Here is a 21044-nt window from a genome sequence, read left to right on the forward strand (position 1 = left end):
TAAAGGAGAGCATATTGTTTCACTTCTACGGTCAGGCACAGGCACCTCCCAAGGGTAGAAGTTCTCTCATGGAGAAGGCCCCTGCAGCTGCCCTCGGACCCGTGGCTTGAGGAAGAGGTGCCAGCTCTGGGGGTAAATCTGCAGAGTCCTGAGAGCTCTGGTGAGGGGAGAGGGGCATCTTTTGAAGACCCAGTTTGTTTGTCTTTCGGTGGTAAGGGGGTTGTGCCCTGGCACCCAATGCAGGCTTTGCAGCAGTGACTGGGAGGTTATCCTAGGAATTGCACCCATGCAGAATAAAAGGGAGGCAGCTGGACGTAAAAGGCGTCAGACGAACCCCCCGCCCAAGGAGTGACTCGCAAGGCCTCGAACAGCATAAGTTACCCCACCAGACTCTCCAGCCGCGGGAAGAGGTGCTGATTTGGCTCTGACGTAAGAAGGGCGGGAGGAGGCGGACCCGGAGAAGCCCCGCCCCCGGTCCAAGAGGCTTGTCTGTCGCCGGGGCAACGGGTTATGTCACCCCAGACATAAGAAAGGGTAAGAGCGGCCCTTCTGGTGCGCGGGATTTTCGGGCTCCTGAAAACTCATCCGGCTGCAATCCGAGCCACTTTGGGTAGAGAGCGCAGGACTCGCGTTTGCCCCTCTGTTGGCTGCAAGTCTCCTAGACCCGCAGTCTTCAACCTTTTCAGTCTCCGGATCCACCTTTAACCAAACATGCATTTGGGGATCAATCTTCTAATCGTTTACCACATATTTGCATAGCGGTGGCGCTGCTGTTGTGACCCACCTCGGATCAGGCCGTGACCCACAAGCAGGTCTCGACCCACCACCACTTGGACTAGATGACCCCCGCGGCCCCTTCCTTTTTTTAAAAAAATGATATTTATTAAGGTTTCAAAGAAAAGAGTTACGTGAATTAAAAAAAGAAAGACAAAAGTAAAAATAAAAGAAAAAATACAAAAGACAAAAAAAGATAAAAAACACTTTAAAAAATACATCAGTCTTTCCATACCTTACATTCATTTCCTTGTTTCCCTGACCTCCTCACACCTCCCTTTTTTGTATTCCAATTCAGTTAGTTAATTCAGCAATTTCTCTCCCTCTTTGTTTTTATCTTAGTCCTTTAACATATTATAACTTTGGATTCTCACCTGTTAACAATCCATTTTTACATAAACCTTTATAACATTGCTGCTTAAACCACTTAACTTCATTCTGACATCATTCTAACATTCATTAATTTTGCAATATTTCTGTAAATAGTCTTTAAATTTCTTCCAATCTTCTTCCACCGACTCTTCTCCCTGGTCTCGGATTCTGCCAGTCATTTCTGCCAATTCCATGTAGTCCATCACCTTCATCTGCCATTCTTCCAGAGTGGGTAGATCTTGTGTTTTCCAATACTTTGCAATAAGTATTCTTGCTGCTGTTGTGGCATACATAAAAAAAGTTCTGTCCTTCTTTGGCACCATTTGGCCGACCATGCCCAGGAGAAAGGCCTCTGGTTTCTTTAGAAAGGTATATTTAAATACCCTTTTCATTTCATTATAAATCATCTCCCAGAAAGCATTAATCCTTGGGCACGTCCACCAAAGGTGAAAGAATGTACCTTCAGTTTCTTTACATTTCCAACATTTATTATCGGGCAAATGATAGATTTTTGCAAGCTTGACTGGTGTCATTTTCATAATATTCTCTCTTAAGGCATTACATGCCGTAAACTTCATACCTGTGGTCCATAACTATTCCCAGTCAGCCATCATTATGTTATGTCCAACATCTTGTGCCCATTTAATCATAGCAGATTTCACTGTTTCATCCTGTGTATTCCATTTCAACAGCAAGTTATATATCTTTGACAAAATCTTAGTTTTGGGTTCTAGCAGTTCTGTTTCTAATTTTGATTTCCCCCCCTGGAAGCCAATTTTGTTGTCCAAATTGTATGCCTCCATTATCTGATAATAATGAAGCCAGTCTCGCACTTTGTTTTTTAATTTCTCAAAACTCTGCAGAACTCTCTTCTACAGCAGTTGCTATTTCCTTTGCTTCTTCAGCTGTCTTTCGGGTCGAGGTAGATTCCTGTAGTAATTTCTCAATAGTTTCTGTGTTAGTATTTACCTTCTGTCCCAAATTATTAATACTTGTGGTATTTTGATCGATTTTAACTGATGCTTCAGCTACTTGTTTACTTATTCTTTCCAAATATTCATTAATTTTACCTAATGCCTGAGCCAAAATATCTTCAGATGCCATTCCTTTGGGTTTAGATTGTGCCAATGCAGCTCCTATTGGTAATCCAGGAGGGCCAGATGTTGATGCTCTTCGCTGCAGCCCAACGTCTGGACGAAATGACCTACCAGACCTCGTCGTTTTTTCCTGAAGCAAATCTATTTTCTCCTTTCCATCTGCCATAACACTCTAGATAAGGCCAAGGTCAATCCCACGATCAGAACTTGTTTTGAAGTGGAAAATTTCCGTGGTGCAACTGTTGTTGTAACGATTTCAAACTTCCTCTAGGGGGACACAGTAGCATTCAAAAATTGTTGCCTTAAAATAATTAACTTTTTTTCTTTTAATCCCCCAATTCACAAAAAAGACGACAGTTTCAATTTCAGTTATTTTCCAGTTACTTTAAAACCAGGAGAAGCCAGCCAGAAATATTGTATCTCACTTGTATCTCACTTGCAGAGCTAGCTGTCAAAAGAGTACTTTCACCAACAGCGCATTCACAGTACGGCATTCTTACAGTTCACTGGCAACCCGTTCCCAGGTTTTAAGCAGTGGATTTTAGCTTCCTTTTCTCTCTTTTTGCAGGGAAATACAATTCAGACCTTTCCCCCCTCCTCTCTTGCAATCAAAGGGGAAAATCGCTTGTTTGATGTTAGAATTATAGTCCTTTTCAAACGTCTTTCAAGGTTTTCGCTTACAAGTTCATTGCTTTGCTCTATTTACAAAGAACGGAAGGCAGACTTCCTGTTTATGCCTCTCCGCTTCGGTGTCAAATTGCTTCTTTGTTCCTTTGTTTCCCAAATTAGCCTACTCATGGATAGTTGTTTTGTAGCCAAATTGTCCCAGGAAAAAGGCAGCGCTCTCCGGTAACGGCTGTGTGGCTTCGCTCCACGGAAGAAGCAGTTGACTCACAGCACCGCGCCGCTTCCCCGCTCTGCTCCAGAACCCGTAATCGGGCTCCTTTGCAAGTTGGGGGGGGGCGCAAAAGGTGCCTGCCGAGTCCCATGGTCACAGGCTTCACCCGCCTGTGCTTTTTCCAAGGGTCCCCGCTTCGCTGCAGCGGAACAGACCCGATTCCCGCAGAGCTGGTCCCTCTGGATCAGAGGGAGTCCGCCATTACCGATGGCGCCACCCCGGAAGTCCCCGACCCCCGCGGCCCCTTCCGACTCTACTATTCCATGATCTATGGCTGGGGAACTTCCGGCCCAGCAGAGGAGGGATGGACTACAATTCCCATCCTCGTCTTTGGCCACGCTGGCTGCTGGGAGCTGCGCTCTCTTAACAGCACCTGGAGGACCATGAATGTCCCCGCACAGCTCCCCATCCCTGCATTAGCCCCGTTCCCAACCATGATCTCGAACTGCTTTCGCTGCTGTCTGAGGGAGCGGCATTCCCCTCCTCTTCTGAGGGGAAACTGCTAGTTCTGCCGCCTTCCGCTCCATATGTGCGGAAGTCCGGGATCTCCTTGCGCAGTTTCCTGTGGGCGGCTTTTACGTTCCCTCCTCCAGGCGGCTGCAATCCGGAAATCCCGCCTCCGCACAAGGACTCGGTCGGTCTAGGAGCCGCGCTGCTGCACATTCTATAACGACTCTATGGCGCGGGGAGAGGCCGTCGCAGCTGCCGTCGCGGGGCATTGTGGGGCGGGCAATGGCGGCGCCCGGCAAGCGGAGGGTCAGGCCTTGAAGCGGCGGCCGCGCGGCGGCGGAGGGTGAGGCTGAGGCGGGCAGGGCTCTGCCCCCGTCTCTGTCCCGAAGGCGAAGCGAGGCCGGGCCAGCGGGTTGGGCGGCGCTGCTGCTTCCGCTGCCGCTTTTAGCGCGGTGTGTCGTCCAGTGGCAGCGCGTCTCGCGGTACTCTGAACGGCCGAGCAGCCCCTCCAGCAGCCCAATTTCCCCCGCCGCCGTTAGGCGCCACCCCCCTTGCCGCCCGGTCTCCGTCCCGCTCACTCGAGTGCCTCCTTGCTCCCCGCAGAGAGCCCTGCAATGGGGGACACCCCGGCGGAAGAGGCGTCGCTTCACCGGCTGGAGGGCCTGGAGCCGGAGACGCAGGTCGGCGGCCTCCTGATCAAGAAGAAAAGCGCCGCCGAGGAGCAGCACGTCTTCAAGATCCCGGCGCCCCGCACCTCCCTGCTGGGTCTGGACCTCCTGGCCGCCCAGAAGCGCCGCGAGCGGGAGGAGAAGGACAACGGGGCTGAGGATCGAAAGAGGTCCCGGGTCTCCTCCTATAAGGACTGGGCTGAGGGCAAGGATGAGGGCGCTGCCGGCGAGGAAGAGGACGACGACCCAGCTGGGCGCAGCAGCCGCAAGGACAGGTGAGGGGAGGGCTTGGGAAGCTGCTCTTTCTACAACGGTAGCTACTTCTTAGGGAAGAAAGCAAGAGCTGAATTTGTTGGGGTGAAAACTTCCCCAGTGGGTGATTACCCCACAGCTCAGACCTCCTCTTCTTCCACTTTCCAGGCATTATCGCTCAGCCCGTGTGGAGACACCATCTCACACTGGAGGAGTCAGTGAGGAGTTTTGGGAGCGCAGCCGGCAGCGGGAAAGGGAACGTCGTGAGCATGGGGTTTATGCCTCCTCCAAGGAGGAAAAAGAGCGCAAGAGGGACCACGGCCGGGAGCGGGAACATGATCGCAAACGGGACCGAGGTAATTCCTGCTCATGAGTAGCTCTGCCCCCCAGGACTGCCACTGGTCTTTTCACTGGGTGGGCCATGGTTGATCATAGGTTGCCTCCACAGATGAGCGGGACCGAAGTCGACGCAGCAGCAGCAGCCGCTCAGAGAGAGAGGCCTCCTCAGAGAGGAGCAGCAGTAGTCGGAAGAACGAACCAGAGAGTCCTCGCCACCGACCCAAAGGTGCCCTCTCTCTATCTGCCCACTCCACCTGGATGATGGGGAGCGTCTGTAGACTGTTGTCTTCTTCTTCCTCTGTGTAGGGGGTTGGGTGAGCAACTGCTGGGCTATGCATGGCTGTGGCACATTTTCATGGCAGTTGTGCTGGGACCCTGGGAGCAAAGGGTGCTGGGGTGGCAGAAGGGGGAGCAGTCCAAGCTAACTGGTGGTTTCCTTCTTGTGTCTAGATGCAGCTACACCTTCCCGCTCCAGCTGGGAGGAAGAGGACAGTGGCTACAACAGTTCACGCCGCTCCCAGTGGGAGTCTCCCTCCCCCACGCCCTCTTACCGGGACTCGGAGAGAAGTCACCGGGGATCTGCCTCCCGGGATAGCGAACGGCGTGATCGTGACCGGTATGGAGGTGCAAATCAAACTTGGGGCTGTGGGGAATGAGGCTGATTGAAGAAGCCTGGCTGGAGCAAGCAGTCCTTGCCCTCTGGGCTATTCCCTTGACTATGTTTCTCCTGGCTGCTCTCACAGGTCTGTCAGGAGCAAGTACCCAGAGGACACCCCATTGCCAACGCCTTCATACAAATACAATGACTGGGCTGACCATCAAAGACACTCTGGTGCAACACCTTGGCTCTCCAGAGGCAGAGGTTAGGGACTGGGAAAGCTGAAGTGGGGGAGGAGGACTCAGCAGTCTGGGGCCAGAATCAGGCCTTCATGATACTTTTCATTCTTAGGAAGGCGTGAAGATGGTGAGGATGGCATTGCTTTTGAAACTGAGGAGGAGCAACAGCAGTGGGAAGATGACCAGCGGGTGAGTGTGTAGCACTCTTTAACAAATGATCCCAAACAGACGCCCCCTCACTAGGGTTATTTATCTTCTTCATCTTGTACCTTGGAAAGTGAGGGTGCCCAGAGTTGTTTGGCTCTCTCTTCGGGGAGAGTTGGAAGTGAAGGAGAAGGGCTTGGTGGTTGTCACATGTGGGTGTTCTTGGGCTCAGGCCCTGTGTGGGTAATGGCTGTGTTTGGTGGCCATTGAAGGCTGCCTTTTCCAAAGTGCCAGCTCAGCTCCAGTGAGGTGTGTCATAATGAACAAGATTGGTGAGAGTGTGTCTCTGGCTTGTATTGCTGAAACTTTCTTCTTGTCCCCCACCCCACCCTCAGCAAGCTGACAGGGACTGGTACATGATGGATGAGGGCTACGACGAGTTCCACAATCCCCTGGCTTCTTCATCAGAGGAGTACGTGAGGAAGCGGGAACAGCACCTGCAGAAGCAAAAGCAGAAGCGCATCTCAGCTCAGCGTAGGCAGATAAATGAGGTAGGGGAGTGCTGGAGAGGGTGGCGCCCAGTGGTGGCGAACACATGACCATTGTCACTGGAAAGGCTCCCTTAAAACTGAGAGGCTGCTGAGTGGCCTGGCCTTGTTTTCTGCTTGGTAGGATAATGAGCGCTGGGAGACCAACCGCATGTTGACAAGCGGTGTGGTGCACCGACTGGAGGTGGACGAGGACTTTGAGGAGGATAACGCTGCGAAGGTTCATCTTCTGGTTCACAACCTGGTGCCTCCCTTCCTGGATGGGCGCATTGTTTTCACGAAGCAGGTAGGCCAGACTCTAAACAAGTGGTGGCAGCAAATAGGGAGGGGGGAGTTGAAGTCAGGGCAGGGCTGTTCCTTTGTGGATCATTTTTCTTGCTTGCTTCTAGCCTGAGCCCGTCATCCCTGTCAAGGATGCTACTTCCGACCTGGCGATCATTGCCCGCAAAGGCAGCCAGTTGGTGCGCAAGCACCGCGAACAGAAGGAGCGTAAAAAGGTACAGTCTGAGTTTCTATTGGGTCTCTCTCTCCCCCCACTCTTCTTGTGGGCTTAATCTCCATTGAGTAAGGAAACTTGCCTGCTGGGGGCAAACTTGTCTTTCCAAGCAGGAATGTAGCTGCAGCTGCTTGAGACTTTACAGTGGTACCTCATGTTACATACACTTCAGGTTACAGACTTTGCTAACCCAGAAATAGTGCTTCAGATTAAGAACTTTGCTTCAGGATGAGAACAGAAATTGAGCTCCGGCAGCGTGGCAGCAGCAGGAGGCCCCATTAGCTAAAGTGGTGCTTCAGGTTAAGAACAGTTTCAGGTTAAGAACGGACCTCCAGAATGAATTAAGTACTTAACCCGAGGTACCACTGTATTTTATGATTGAAAACGTTTCTATGCTACCCTTCCTCACAAAACAACAATAGTCAAGTCCAGAATTGTGCTGGTTTTGCAGGTGTCAGTAAGTTGCAGTTTAGTGGCAAGTTGCAATTTAGTGTTGAGAGGAGGCAGCAGAGAGGCTGTGTTTAACGGGCAGGTGTGGCTACCATTCAGAGCAGGGATGAGTAAACTGTAGGACAACCGACACTGTTTGTAGCATGCCAAAGTCTGAATAGTTTTCATGGATCTCTCTCTCTCTCTCTCTCTCTCTCTCTCTCTCTCTCTCTCTCTCTGTGGTTACTGTCATTTCAGGCCCAGCACAAGCATTGGGAGTTGGCAGGCACCAAACTGGGGAACATCATGGGCATCAAGAAGGAGGAAGATGAAGAGGGTCCCAACCAAAAATTGGCAGAGGATGGCACTGTGGATTACAGGTAGGGGCCTCGCCTGCTGCAGGATGACAGCAGCAAGTAGGGCTTCTAAGGGAGGGTGGGCCTTGTGAGGTGATGACCACAAGACCTGAACTCTCCTTTCAGGACAGAACAGAAATTTGCTGATCACATGAAGGAGAAGAGTGAAGCGAGCAGTGAGTTTGCCAAGAAGAAGTCAATTGTGGAGCAGAGGCAGTATCTGCCCATCTTTGCTGTGCAGCAGGAACTGCTGACAGTCATTAGGTGAGACCTTTCCCCAGTCCCTTGCCCTCAGCCTCAGCAGCAACTTCTCTCTGCTTTACTGGGTGGGCAGAGACCTCAGGGTCCAGGCGAGGGGCCTAACTTTGGGGAGCTGGTGTCAGAACCTGTCTCTTCTTCTTCTTGCAGGGACAACAGCATTGTGATTGTGGTGGGGGAGACAGGCAGCGGGAAAACCACGCAATTGACACAGTACCTGCACGAGGACAGCTATACGGACTATGGCTTGATTGGCTGCACACAGCCCCGCCGGGTGGCAGCGATGTCAGTGGCCAAGCGTGTCAGTGAGGAGATGAGCGTGAGCCTTGGTGAGGAGGTGAGCACAGAAGGGCACAGGGGAGAGGGGGCCAGTAGGAAGCACCTGTATTGGCAGTGCTGGGGGGTAAGGGTTTGGCTCAGCTGCAGGTAAGATGGTCCCTCATCACTGTACCCGTGGCGTGATGTGCTCTGCTTGTTGTCTTTTGTTAAGTTCTTCTCACATATTTCTCTCCCTGCCCCCAATATCTCTCAGGTGGGATATGCCATCCGCTTTGAGGATTGCACTTCAGAGAACACTGTGATCAAGTACATGACGGATGGGATCCTGCTGCGTGAGTCTTTGCGCGAAGCTGACCTTGACCATTATAGTGCTATTATTATGGATGAAGCGCATGAACGCTCCCTCAACACAGACGTTCTCTTCGGCCTCCTGCGTGAGGTCAGTACTTGCTTGGTGGGACTGTGGGTGGATTCACTTAGACTTCAGTTGCTTATACAGTGCAAAGTCCCAGAAGGGGAGCCCTTGTTTGAGTCTTGTGCAGAAAAAAGCCAAGAGAGTCTTGGGGCACCTTTAGCACCTTTATTATGGCACAATAAGCTGTCATGGACTCATCTCACATCAGATGAATGAAGTGTTATCCTTGTGAGATGACCTTACCTCATAGGTGTCCACTTGACTGCTTTGATGTATGGAATGGGCGCTATTACAGCTGCCACACAATACTCATTCCACACTTGTAAAGAATCAAATCTTTTAGTGTGGCAGCACCTACAATTTGGAACTCTCTGCCTATTGGCATCCAGCAGGCACCTTTGCTGTACTCTTTCTGGGACCTGCTTAAAACATTTTTGTTTAGGCAAGCCTATCCAGGCACGTATATTTTGTCATGTGTTACTCTCTTTTTGCTTTGCTGCTGATGTTAGTCGCCATTTAAATGTTTTATCTGCTTGTTCTTAATTATTTTTATTTCTCGTAAGCCTCTTGGAGGTTCTGTTGCAACCAAGCAGTATACAGTGGTACCTTGGAAGCTGAATAGAATCCATTCCGGAAGTCTGTTTGACTTCCAAAATGTTTGGAAACGAAGGCGCGGCTTCCAGTTGGCTGTAGGAAGCTCCTGCAGCCAATCGGAAGCTGCGGAAGTCATGTCAGACATTCGGGTTCCAAAGAACGTTTGCAAACTAGAACACTCACTTCCAGGTTTGCAGCTTTTGGGAGCCAAAATGTTTGAATTGCAAGGCATTCGGGATCCAAGGTTCAACTGTATAAGTTTTGTTAAATAAAAATAATAATTTAAAAATTCTGATCCACAGCTATAGTAGAAACACATGGTTTGCAAGGGAGGGGTATTGTAAGCAGTGTGAAAAGGAAGTGAAATACAGAAAAGGCAGTTGCAAGTACCTAATTAATTCACATTTATAATCCAATTAATACATAAAATGGGTTAAAAATGCTTCGTCTTGGTTCAGCCCAGGAGTTATAGTACTGGATCTTTTTGCCATTTGTGTTGAGACTTGCCGTCCTATGTAGAATTCAGAAGGGCCTCTCTGGCAGGTGATGAACATGGATCACATTTTTAAAAATTGTTTTTTATTGAAAGATTTTCACGGATAACAAAGGTACATATAGCACCTCTGTTTTCAGTTCATAGAGTTTTTTCTACAGTTGTTACATTTGGTGAGAGATACTGCTATCGTAGGCATTGTGAGTGTGGGGTAGGGAAGAGGTGAGGGAGAGAAGGAGGTAGTGTTATTTCCTTCTTTTGCAAAGTGTACACGTCGAGTTTTGTGTCGGCATCACATGGATAGGTTCTTTATCTATTTATTTATTTATTTTCATTGATGGTGCAAGAGATTGAGGAGCCCAGAGCATGGTTGGTTGCTTTAGGTTGGCTGCAGTGAATTTTGTTCCTGTGTGTGAGGGGCTGGGAGTTGTTGGGTCAAATTAGCCATATCAATTTCTGTGCTGTCGGGGGGCGCATGTTTATGTTGTTGTCTTATGTCGGGGAGGGGGCGGTTATGTAGTTGTCGTATTGGCCTGTGTATGTAATAAAGGGGAAACACACCAGGATGAAGGCATCCTCTTTTGTATGTCCCTGTGCTAATTTCAGTTTGTTGCTTAGCTTTTCTAGTGCGGCTGTTTCCCATACAGTTTGGTATCAGTGGTTCATGTTCACTCCTGACATGTCTCTCCAGTGTTTAGTTTTGATGCTCCTAGCTGCTGACAGTAGGTGGCATAGATCACATTTGAAGTGAGCAGGTGAATGAATGCCTGTTGGGGTGATGTTTTCAGGCCTTGCCCTAGTAGTGCCAGAGTAGACATGGGGACAGAGTTGGCACTGCAGTCTGCTTTGGAGAAAACAAAAAGGAATAAAGGGACACAATTTTTACATAATAAAAGCAATGTTCAAAAGTTGGTGGGAAATTGTTTTAGCCTCCCAAGAAAATTTATACATGACCTGAGAGTGGCCATTGTGGAGCAGAGAGAGGGAGCCTGTGATGTAAAGCTGCTGAATTGCAATACAGTAAGAGGTTTGCTGTTCTCACTTGTTGATGGAACTGAGACAAAGCCTGTCGTTTGTGCCCATTGCCCCTATGTCACTCAGGCAGCTCTTCTTGCCTTTCGTAACAAGGAAGCAGAGTTTTGACACAGAGCACCATGCAGCCAAGTACAATCCCTTTGTTACAAGAAGGAATATTTATCTTTGTTTCTCTCCATCTGAGAGGGGGATGAAATGGGCTACTTCTGCATCCAATGTTTGGAAAGATGTGCTGTGTGGTGCTTCTCCCTTGCTCTGAGGGTAGGTGAGTCTTCCCATCTTTTGTGACACCTGCCCTCTTTTCCTCCTACAGGTTGTGGCCCGGCGCTCAGACCTGAAGCTGATTGTTACTTCAGCCACCATGGATGCAGAGAAGTTTGCTGCTTTCTTTGGGAATGTGCCCATTTTCCACATTCCAGGTCGCACCTTTCCTGTTGATGTCCTCTTCAGTAAGGTATGTGGAGATCGGAGCAGGAATTTGTCTGCTTTTTACTTTCTGGGAGGGTTGTGGACCGTGGCCGGGAGGGTGTGTTAAGTCTCTTCCCTCTCTCTTTCAGACCCCACAAGAAGACTATGTGGAAGCAGCCGTGAAACAGGCCTTGCAAGTCCACCTCTCAAGTGCCCCAGGGGATATTCTGATCTTCATGCCAGGCCAGGAGGACATTGAGGTGCATACTGTTGAGTAAAATAACCCCTGAGTTGCCAGCCCTGCCCTCTCTCCTGCATGCAGTTGACTCTCACCTTCCTCATCACAGGTCACGTCGGAACAGATTGTGGAGCACCTGGAGGAGCTGGAGAATGCACCTGCCCTGGCTGTCTTGCCCATCTACTCCCAGCTGCCATCTGATCTGCAGGCCAAGATTTTCCAGAAGGTATTGAACTGGGGTGTGTCAGAGAGAGAGATTTCCCTTCTGTGCTTGAAGAGCAGGGGTTGGTGTGTGTTTCTGTGGAGAGTAAAATTGCACCTCCCCCTAAGCTTGTTGCTTGATCTTCTGCATTACATGAGTTGGAAGGCTTGGTTGGGAACTGCTGCTGTTTTTTGTACGGGGGCTTCTTGCCATGTGTTTTCTAACACATAGCAGAGGAAGGCTGTCTTATTTGGGATGTGTGTTGTTGTGTCCCATCAAGGTAGTTTCAGGACTTTGTTCTGCTATGTTAGGTGTGAGCCCTGAAAGTTTGTATTGGGTCAGCCCAAGCACAAGGAGAGAGGTAGTGGAGTTGCAATGCAGTTGCCAGTTTTCCTGAAGCAACATCGGTGTCTTGAGGCAACTGGTTCCAAAGCATCATGGAAAGTAGAGTGCTATCAATGAACAGCCAGGAGCAGTTAGAACTGGAATTAGGCCTCGAACCTGGGCAGCTGCAGACTGGAGTCATGGAAGAGCAGGTCAAAGGCCGTAGAGCAGAGCATTGAACATGCACCAAGGGAGTGAAAAGAACAGGTGAAAACCTGAATGAAACCGACCTGGAAGAGTCTTGTAGACAGTGAGGCATCAGCACCCAGTATTATGCACCAGTGGATAAGACCAGGCAGGAGACTTTGACCCTTGGCTGGTGCTGACCTGAGAGGCTTGCTAAAGTGGAGAGCTAGAGAGTTCAAAGCGTTTAGCTCAAAGAGCTTCCCTTGGCCTGGAAGGAGATGGAAGTTGCCTTCTGCAATTGACACCTGTGTTTCTGGCAGGCACCAGATGGCGTTCGGAAGTGCATTGTGGCCACCAACATTGCAGAGACCTCGCTGACAGTGGATGGGATCATGTTTGTGATTGACTCTGGCTACTGCAAGCTGAAGGTGAAGCGGGTTGGGTTGTGCAGAGCCCTGTAGCCTGCAGGTTTAGGCTGAAACCGTGGCTCATCTTCCCTCTTTTGCCCCAGGTCTTCAACCCACGAATTGGCATGGATGCATTGCAGATCTACCCAATCAGCCAGGCCAACGCAAACCAGCGCTCGGGCCGAGCTGGAAGGACGGGCCCAGGTCAGTGTTTCAGGTAGGAACTGTGTGTGTGAGCCATCCCTCCTACCAATGTTGGGTGGGAGCGTCAGGGGTGTGTCTTTGACTACGGAAGTTAACTTTGCTGGGGTGGCAGGTCTCCCAGGGCTGTCCCCATCTGAGCAGCTGTTTTCTCTCCTGGACAGGCTGTACACCCAGAGTGCATACAAGAATGAACTACTGACAACCACAGTCCCAGAGATTCAGCGCACCAACTTGGCCAATGTAGTGCTGCTCCTCAAGTCCTTGGGTGTGCAGGACCTGCTGCAGTTCCACTTCATGGACCCCCCTCCTGAAGACAATATGCTAAACTCCATGTACCAGTTGTGGATCCTTGGGGCACTAGACAACACAGGTAGAGGGGGCAACCTGGTGAGGTGATGTGGTGTGGCATAGCTGGGAGGCCTGTCTCTTTTTTTAAAAAAATAATTTTTATTGAATTTAACATATAAATTATAAAATGTACCACAAAACTTATCACTTATACAATCTTTTTAGACTTCCATCAGCACCTCTGATGATCCACCGTTTTAACCACTTATGCATTTCTTAACTTTATATTGCCTTTACATCTCTTAACAAATCATCCTTCCCCTTCTCCATTTTTGCAATACTTCCAACAATACTCCTCACAAAACCTATTGCAAACCTACAAACATCGTCTGATCTTCACAAATACTTTTCAAATAGTCCATAAATTTACTCCAGTCTTTTGTGAATTTCTGGTCCCGCTGGTTTCGAATCCTTCCTGTTAGTTTATCTAGTTCTGCATAGTCCATTAACTTCATCCTCCATTCTTCAATCGTCGGTAATTCTTCTTGCTTCCATTTTTGGGCCAGTAATATTCTTGCTGCTGTTACTGCATATAAAAAGAGCTTACATTCCTTTCTGTTTATATCACTCAGCTGGGAGGCCTGTCTCATTAGTGCTGCCTTCCCTTTAGGTGGGTTGACATCCACGGGGCGTCTGATGGTCGAGTTTCCCCTTGATCCGGCTCTCTCCAAGATGCTGATCGTTTCCTGTGACATGGGCTGCAGCTCAGAGATCCTGCTGATTGTCTCCATGCTCTCTGTTCCAGCCATTTTCTACCGGCCCAAGGTGAGCCTGATCTCAAAGCGGGGAAGGGGCTGGGCAGTTCCTGGGACCTTAGCAACCGCCAGGCTGCATTGCCACCTCCTTCCCTCCTCCTCTCTTCACCTTCCTGTTGCCTTCCCTGCAGGGCCGGGAGGAAGAGAGTGACCAGGTGCGGGAGAAGTTTGCTGTTCCTGAGAGTGATCACTTGACTTACCTGAACGTTTACCTGCAATGGAAGAACAACAGCTACTCTACACTTTGGTGCAACGAGCACTTTATCCATGCCAAGGCCATGCGCAAGGTGCCTGCTGGGAGAGGGGGAAAGTGGGGTGGGCAAGGACCTGAAGGGGGCTGTGGGCTCCAGGCTTGACAGCTCTTGCTGCTCTTCCAGGTGCGAGAGGTGCGAGCACAGCTGAAGGACATTATGGTGCAGCAACGCATGAGCCTGGCATCCTGTGGCACTGACTGGGATATTGTTCGCAAGTGCATCTGTGCTGCCTACTTTCACCAGGCTGCCAAACTGAAGGTGAGCAAGAACTTGCACCGGGGTGTGTTTTGGGTTGGGTAGGTAGACAAGTGAGTGGGTATAAGGAACATCATGCTCCCTGTTGCAAACGATGGCGCTACCCAGAGGAGTTTTTTAATCTGTGCTTCAAAGCCAACCCCCCCCCCCCCCCCCGCAATTTATCTTCCTTCTTGGTTCTACCTGAGTTCAGCTTCAGTACCTCTTCCTGTATTCAGTCACTCCTGCTATGGATTTGATGTAGGGACTCCTAAGAGCCAATCTTCTGCTCCAGCCCACAAGGCATCCCTGGCTATGTTATCCCTTTCCTTATTCCTGTATAGTTGATCTCACTACTTATTGCCCCTTCTAGCTCAGCAGTGGTTTCTTCCTAGCTGGGTTTCTGTCCGTTGAAAGGCTGCTTCTTGATTGTCTAGAGCAGTGGTGGGGGGAAACCACCAGTCTGATTCAGACCAGCAAAGAAGTCTAGCCGTTCACACTTTTCCATTAGTTGGTTTGGAAGCCTTCTTTTACTATTGTGCCCCTAACCCTTTTAAAACCCTTTCCCCTTTCCTTCTGCTTCATTCCCCCCGACCTGGTTCTGTCATTTATAAGATGCTGGGGGGGGGGGCAGCATCTTCATGGTAGAGTGCCTGCTTTTGATGGAGATGCTCCTTGGCTCACTCCCCAGCAAACACGAATCAGGTAGCAGGTGGTGTGAAATATCTTTTAGGGAGGATAAAGGTATATGTTATGAAGGCTAACACTCCCACCAGCATCGGAGGTGGTTTGCCACAGACTCATTGTTGCTGGAACTGTGAGTGGGAAGAGTTGGTGTTGTGCTTGGGTCCCACTTCCAATCTGATCAGCCCCTATGAGAACAGGATGCTGGACTACCGAAGCACCCTTAGACTGATTTAGCTGCCTCAGTTGTGCCAGGGCAGAGCCTGTGGGTGGTTGTGCTGGGACTGTGCTGACCATGCTCCTTCTTTGCTTCAGGGGATTGGCGAGTATGTCAATGTCCGCACTGGAATGCCCTGCCACCTGCATCCAACCAGCTCGCTCTTTGGCATGGGCTACACACCTGATTACATTGTCTACCATGAGCTTGTAATGACCACTAAGGTGAGTGGGGGGGGGGGACTGCCTGTAATGCCGTTAGCTTTGCTGTGGTCTTTCTTTCCTAGTCATTGGAGGGGGGTGTCTCTCAGCTTCCCCATGGGCTGACCAACCCTCCTGTCTATCCCCCTACAGGAGTACATGCAGTGTGTCACAGCAGTGGATGGTGAATGGCTGGCTGAATTGGGACCCATGTTCTACAGCATCAAACATGCTGGCAAGTCTCGTCAGGTAAGGGATTTGAGCTGGAGCTGCTGGTGGCTGCAGAACCAGTCCTCCTGTTTTGTAGCTGCTCTCAAGGTCGGTGTTTTTTTTCTGCTGCTGTAATGCTGAGGAACAGACTGAGCTTGGCTCCCTCCTTCCTTAAGTAGTGGATGGGGTGAAGAGCTTTCAAGGGGGCTGTTCCTCTGTGTGCCCATAGCTAAAGTTGTCCTGTATAGCAGGGCGGGGCAAAAGGCATATTGTGGCTTCCCTAAGGCTGCCTGGCCAGTTTCCGCAAAGGAGCACTGACCTTAACTCTAATCCAGGAAAGCATGTCATGGGCTCTCCTAACTCAGGCTAGTGTAGCTGTTCCTTAAGTGTTGGGGTATCCTGAGTGTGCACTCTTGCTTTGTCAATTTGAAACATATTCCAGTAAAAAAGAGTGCTACGTCGGAAGGGTGAGGTCAGCTCCTGCCTGCTTCAGTTGCATTCAGTCTGCTTGCTCTGCCCCAGGAGAGCCGCCGAAGGGCCAAAGAGGAAGCTTCAGCCATGGAGGAGGAGATGGCTCTGGCCGAAGAGCAGCTGCGTGCCCGCCGAGAGGAGCAAGAGCGCCGCAACCCGGTGGGCAGCGTCAGGTATGCTTCTTTCAGTAGGGGTGGGTAAAGAGGAGGGTGCGTGCTTGGGCCAAGCAGTGCGATTCTGACATCTCCTTCCTCCCCTCCCTGTAGGTCCACCAAGATCTACACGCCGGGACGCAAGGAGCAAGGCCAGCCTGCCACCCCACGCCACACACCAGCTCGCTTTGGTCTGTAACCCCTGCCCTCCCAGCTCTGTACAGAAGACCCTGCTGTGCTTAGTTGGGCAGAGCCCACCTTGGATGGACATGGAAAAAATAATTTTATTGTTTATATAAATGTTGCTGCTTCCTGACCTGATTTTGAGCAGTTGCTTTTGTTTGGCCTCTTCCTTGGTGCAAGGTGTGTTTGGGGTGTACCTGTGGGGAGCCCTACCCTCCCTCGGCCCATGAATGGGCTGTAAGACATCCTGCTTTCTGCCACCTGCCTCCCTTTTGCCTTATACACACTCACAGCACGACGTGTGGTTTTTTGGGGAAAGTGGCTCAGCACTTCCCCATTTATTAGCTTAGTATCTGCACAAGCTCTTTTTTTCTTTCTTCTTCTGCGTAAGAAGTCACATGATTAGTCGATCGGCCGGTCCCCATCCAAATATTCACTGGAGCCTGGCGCGACAGGCACCAAGGTGTGTCCTCTGCTGGGCAGGGAGGGGGCCAGCGTGTGTGGCGAAGAATAGGTATCCAGCAGCCGTGGTGGGGCTAGGACAGGTTCCACTTTGTAGCCAGCACTTTGCTTTGTTTCCGGCTCAAGCAGTGAGAGCTGCAAATGGTAATAATGATGATGATTTGGGGTGGGGGTGGGGAGGTGCAGCAGGAATGGCTTTCTACATCCATGCTGTTTGACTTGACTAACAATTTGCTCAGGGAATCTCTAGGGGGGACTGAAAATAAGATGGCATATATTTGAATGCCATTACTTCGAGAGTGGAAATGGCTTCTGTACACCCAAGGACTAAAGTCAGTTCTAGACATAATGTTGGATAAAGAGTTTATTTAAATACTTTTCCCTCCCAATATTGGTATGTAACTCCATTAGAGGTCGGTTGGGGAACTGTGGCCTGGTCTGCTACCAGCCCCTGGCTTTAAGCATGTGGCCCTCTGGATGATGATAGATTCCATCAGCCCCAGCCACTATTGCCAGGAGTGAGGGGAGCCAGAACTTCACAATAGCCAGAGGACTATTGCAGGAAAGCTGTGGGGGGGGGGGGAGGCAAATGCCCAGGGCTCATCTCAGTGGCTACTGGAAAAAGATTGCTGTATAACAGAACCCCATAGTCTGCTATACCAGGCAGTTCCTTACAGAGGCTTCACTACACTCTGCTTTTGCAGGCTTTTCAGAGGTTTCTGGTGCTTTGTGTAGGGTGCTATGATGCCCCAGCCTGCATGTGTGAGCCAAGAAAATAACTTTTTAAGCCAAGCTTGTGCAAAGTGCCTTCCTGCCATCAGAAGCATCCTACCTTGCCTCAAAAGATTGGTCCAGGCAGTCCCTGGCTTGGAAGCTAACTCATGTCACTGCAGGAGGTTGTGAGTCAGCAAGTCCCCTGAAGGCAGGGAAACTCCTTGGTGCTGGCATTGTCCAAGGGGAGGAGTGGGGGAGAACAGAAGGACTTACTCATCCGCTGGGAACGTAGGCCAAGGCTGTGGTAGTACAGCACCTGGGTCCAAATCACTGCTGTGGAAAGCCTGCAACGAGAAAGAGGAGACTTTGTGTGTGTGTTATTTCCCTTAAGATTTCATTAAGGCTTTTTTTGTAATATACAATACAATACAATACAATACAAAATGAACAAAAATGAAAAGAGAAAGAATAATCTCAATAATGTCCCAGAGTAGAGGACAACAAGGAAAACAAAAGGAAAAAAGAGGAAGAAATATAAAAGGAAAAGAGATGTGAAAGGGACTTCTGATTTTCTGTCTCTGCCAGCTCAGGATGTCCATGGCTTCATTCCATTCCTTCAACATCATAACTCGTGCCATTTGGGTGTTTCATTCCTCTAGACACTGGTGCAAAGGACTTCTCCATTTCATTATCTGCTACCTCCAACTCTACCATTTCACTCTCCTGTTCTGGAAATCCTTTTTTGATATTGTTCTCCAAAGTCTCTGTGCCCTCTTTAATACCATTTTCCATTTCATCCTTCTCTGGTCCATTTTCATTCACCATTTTATCAATCTCAGCTCTGATCTCTCTTAACTGCTCATCCAATAATTGCTGTAAGATGCCAACAGTCAATGGAGTGTCCAACAATGTATTTGCCATACTGAGTGTTCTTAATCTTATTAACAGTTCAATACGCATTTTAAAAACTTAAGACCTTAAGGTCTTCACAGCATTCCTTATCAAACCACATTTCTTTCCCACAGTGACATAGAAAAAATACTTTTGAAGTCAACAGTTTTGTCAAAACAGAATTAAAAATAAAAGATTTCTAACAATCCGAAGACCCTTGATCGTTAAATGATAAACTCTTCTTAAGAAGGTAGCTCACACACCAGATGTAAATTTCAACTGGCAGACAGAGAATCTCTCAGTTGTAATTTATAGCAGTCTTGAAGGTAATTAGAGAAAGGGAGGCTTTGCTGACCTTATGCCCTGAGGGCTGTTATGTGGTTTGGGGGCAGGATGAAAATTCTTCTCTAAGTCACTCACCTTCATCTGGGTTCTCAGCTGCTCAGTCTCCAGACATGGAAAGCAGCTTTTCTTATTCACACTATTTTTCCAAAATAAATTCAATAGCTAAGATTTATGGCTTTGGCTATCATGAATCACTATGTAATCATCTCTGTTGGTGAACCATCCGCTGTTCCTCCTCCGGCAGCCTGAGGATCTGTGTTTTCAAGGAGTGGATTTGCCCAACACACAGGCTCTGTGGTCACTACCAGGCACTCATTGTGGGTTGGATGCAGGAAGCCTACTTCTCTGTGCTCTTGCTGCAGAACTGCAAAAGCCTCCACAATAGCACTTGTTCAGTGCCTTCTCATTAAATGATGTGGGTGGTCTGGGGAATCCTTGGGGTTGTCCCATCTTCTGCCATGTCTCCTGTTACGGCAATATTGGCCCACTCTGCATTTGTGGGTTTAGGGTTCCAGAAGTACTTTACTTCAAATAAGAAATGCCTGCCTTGCAGGCTCACAGAACACCTTGCCACTCACTCATTACCTTCCCTGCTGGGAAACTGAGGCAGCCTACTGAGAGTGCCTCAGGATGTCACTCTCTGCCATATGGACCCCTGGGATTATTGGCCCTTCACTACCGAGCCTTCCACTCACCTTGAGGCGCTCACACTCAATACGCCGCTCATCCACTTCACTTTTCAAGCGTTTATTCTCTTGCTGGAGTCTCTCCATTAGCCCATGGAGGTGGCTGTGGAAAGAAGCTGCCTTAAGAAAGGGGAACAAACAGCCATGCAGCAGACTTTGGACTCACACATGAGGATAATAGGACAAGGAAAGGAGGAGTGCCTGAATTTTAAAAGCACCTCTTGTCCTGCACAATATTTGGAGATGTGGGGTGGTGGCAGGGGAAGTTGGGACCAGCAGGTGAGCTTACTGCCCACCCCTTGAGGAAGAGCAGAAGTGTGGGAGGCCTGGAGGAGGCCCCCCTCCGCCCGTGTCAGCCTGCTGCACTTACTCCCTCTCGCCCGTCAGCTGAGCAATTTGCTTGATCTGGTCCCGGATCTTGTCACCCAACTTCTCGTTCACCTGCCTGCAACGAGACACCAGTTGGGAGGAAGTAACAAGGGGCAAGGAAAGGTGGTAAGCAGTACTGCTAGAGCCCATTCCCACCCACCCAAGGAGGAGGCTGCCACAGCCAGGTGGCCCAAACTCACTTCTGCTCCTTCACCCACTGGCTGACGTTGGTCACCACCAACTCACTCTCATGATGCAGGCGGTAGCTGTCGGCCCGTGCTGTCTCCAGGGAGGTCTGCAGGGATTCCACCTGCCAGGGAAGAAGAGGGCAGTCTAGGAAGGCCACCCGGGCATGGTTCCAGAAACGCAAAGCAACCTCCACTGGCCCCTCCCCGCTCTTGCCCCTAAACTATTCTGAAAGGGCCAAAGAATGAAGAGCAGAGCCAGATGCAAACAAGACTCCCAAATGGCAACCACAAGGTCTCTGGTGAGCCACAGACCAAGAGGCTCAGAGCTCCATCTGGTGCGGTATCTGGGGGGTCCAAACCAGGTGCTGCCAGGAAACCCAAAGGCAGAGGACCAGGTCTAGAACATTTCCCAGTGCCTGGTATTCAGAGGTAGATTGCCTCTGGACAAGGAGGCTCCACAAAGCTATCATGGCCAACATCTATTGGCACATCTCTTTGTCTCGAGGTTGTCTACTCCCCCATTTAAACCATTCTAATTGGCAGCCGTCGGCACACCCTGTGGCAGTGAGTGCCATCAACGAGTTCTACGTTGTGTGGCAAGGAACCTTCTTTGGTCTTCTGCAAATTCATTTGCTTGCCCCTCAATCTCAGTGGGTGGTCTCGCTGTGCCACCAGCAAAACCTCAACCTTGGTCAAGTTCCACTTGAGGACAGCACCAGACCTTAGAGAGGATGTGGACAAGCGGAAGAGGATGCAAAGGAGAGTATCAGAGATGCTCAAGAACTTGGCAGGGCAACCGGCCCTGAGGAAAGGATGGAGGAGAGCAGCAGCAGGTGAAGAGAGGGACAAGACAAAGCTGGAGGAAGCTGAGCGACAAAGAGAAGGAAAGGAGAGAAAGAACAAGATCAGCTGAGCTCTAACTCTGGAGAGAAGAACAAACCAAGGCTTATAGGGGCCGATGGGTTGGGAGGGGAGGGG

At 49.8% G+C, this 21044-nt stretch overlaps 2 protein-coding genes across 15 annotated transcripts in view; one reads left to right on the plus strand and one right to left on the minus strand.

The window, feature by feature from the left end:
- The first annotated feature begins 455 nt into the window (after positions 1-455).
- On the plus strand, positions 456-16544 carry DHX38 (DEAH-box helicase 38). Of its 4 annotated transcripts, none has more exons than XM_083513564.1 (27): positions 456-534; positions 4195-4534; positions 4680-4867; positions 4960-5076; positions 5301-5466; positions 5594-5712; positions 5800-5876; positions 6227-6382; positions 6504-6665; positions 6769-6876; positions 7563-7684; positions 7787-7924; positions 8069-8255; positions 8451-8636; positions 11048-11188; positions 11292-11402; positions 11490-11606; positions 12413-12520; positions 12604-12716; positions 12865-13073; positions 13662-13816; positions 13938-14093; positions 14184-14318; positions 15294-15419; positions 15549-15644; positions 16128-16249; positions 16343-16544. In XM_083513564.1, exons 2-27 carry the CDS (start codon positions 4206-4208, stop codon positions 16425-16427), a joined length of 3729 nt encoding a protein of 1242 aa, XP_083369690.1. In that variant the 5' UTR covers positions 456-534; positions 4195-4205; the 3' UTR covers positions 16428-16544. The 4 variants fall into 4 exon arrangements, 2 of the variants coding, with proteins under 2 accessions (XP_083369690.1, XP_083369689.1); XM_083513563.1 differs by lacking the exon at positions 456-534 and adding an exon at positions 3806-3934; XR_014528527.1 differs by lacking the exon at positions 456-534 and adding an exon at positions 3818-3934 and having other exon boundaries at positions 16048-16249.
- Positions 16545-16713: 169 nt separating this feature from the next.
- Positions 16714-21044, minus strand: part of PMFBP1 (polyamine modulated factor 1 binding protein 1) — a 79728-nt gene continuing 75397 nt past the window's right edge. For 9 of the 11 annotated variants that reach the window (XM_083513493.1, XM_083513492.1, XM_083513489.1 and 6 more), the window contains 5 exons: positions 20079-20188; positions 19880-19954; positions 19519-19612; positions 17861-17931; positions 16714-17008 (listed from right to left, as the gene is read on the minus strand). In XM_083513493.1, the coding sequence (XP_083369619.1) occupies positions 16948-17008; positions 17861-17931; positions 19519-19612; positions 19880-19954; positions 20079-20188 (411 nt within the window). In that variant the 3' untranslated portion in view covers positions 16714-16947. Of the gene's footprint in view, positions 17009-17860; positions 17932-19518; positions 19613-19879; positions 19955-20078; positions 20933-21044 lie in introns of all 11 variants that reach the window. The other 2 variants (XR_014528519.1, XR_014528520.1) reach the window with 1 other exon arrangement.

Source organism: Podarcis liolepis (genome assembly GCF_965112155.1).
Source record: "Podarcis liolepis genome assembly, chromosome: 7".
In the NCBI taxonomy this organism is placed as follows: Eukaryota; Metazoa; Chordata; class Lepidosauria; order Squamata; family Lacertidae; genus Podarcis; species Podarcis liolepis.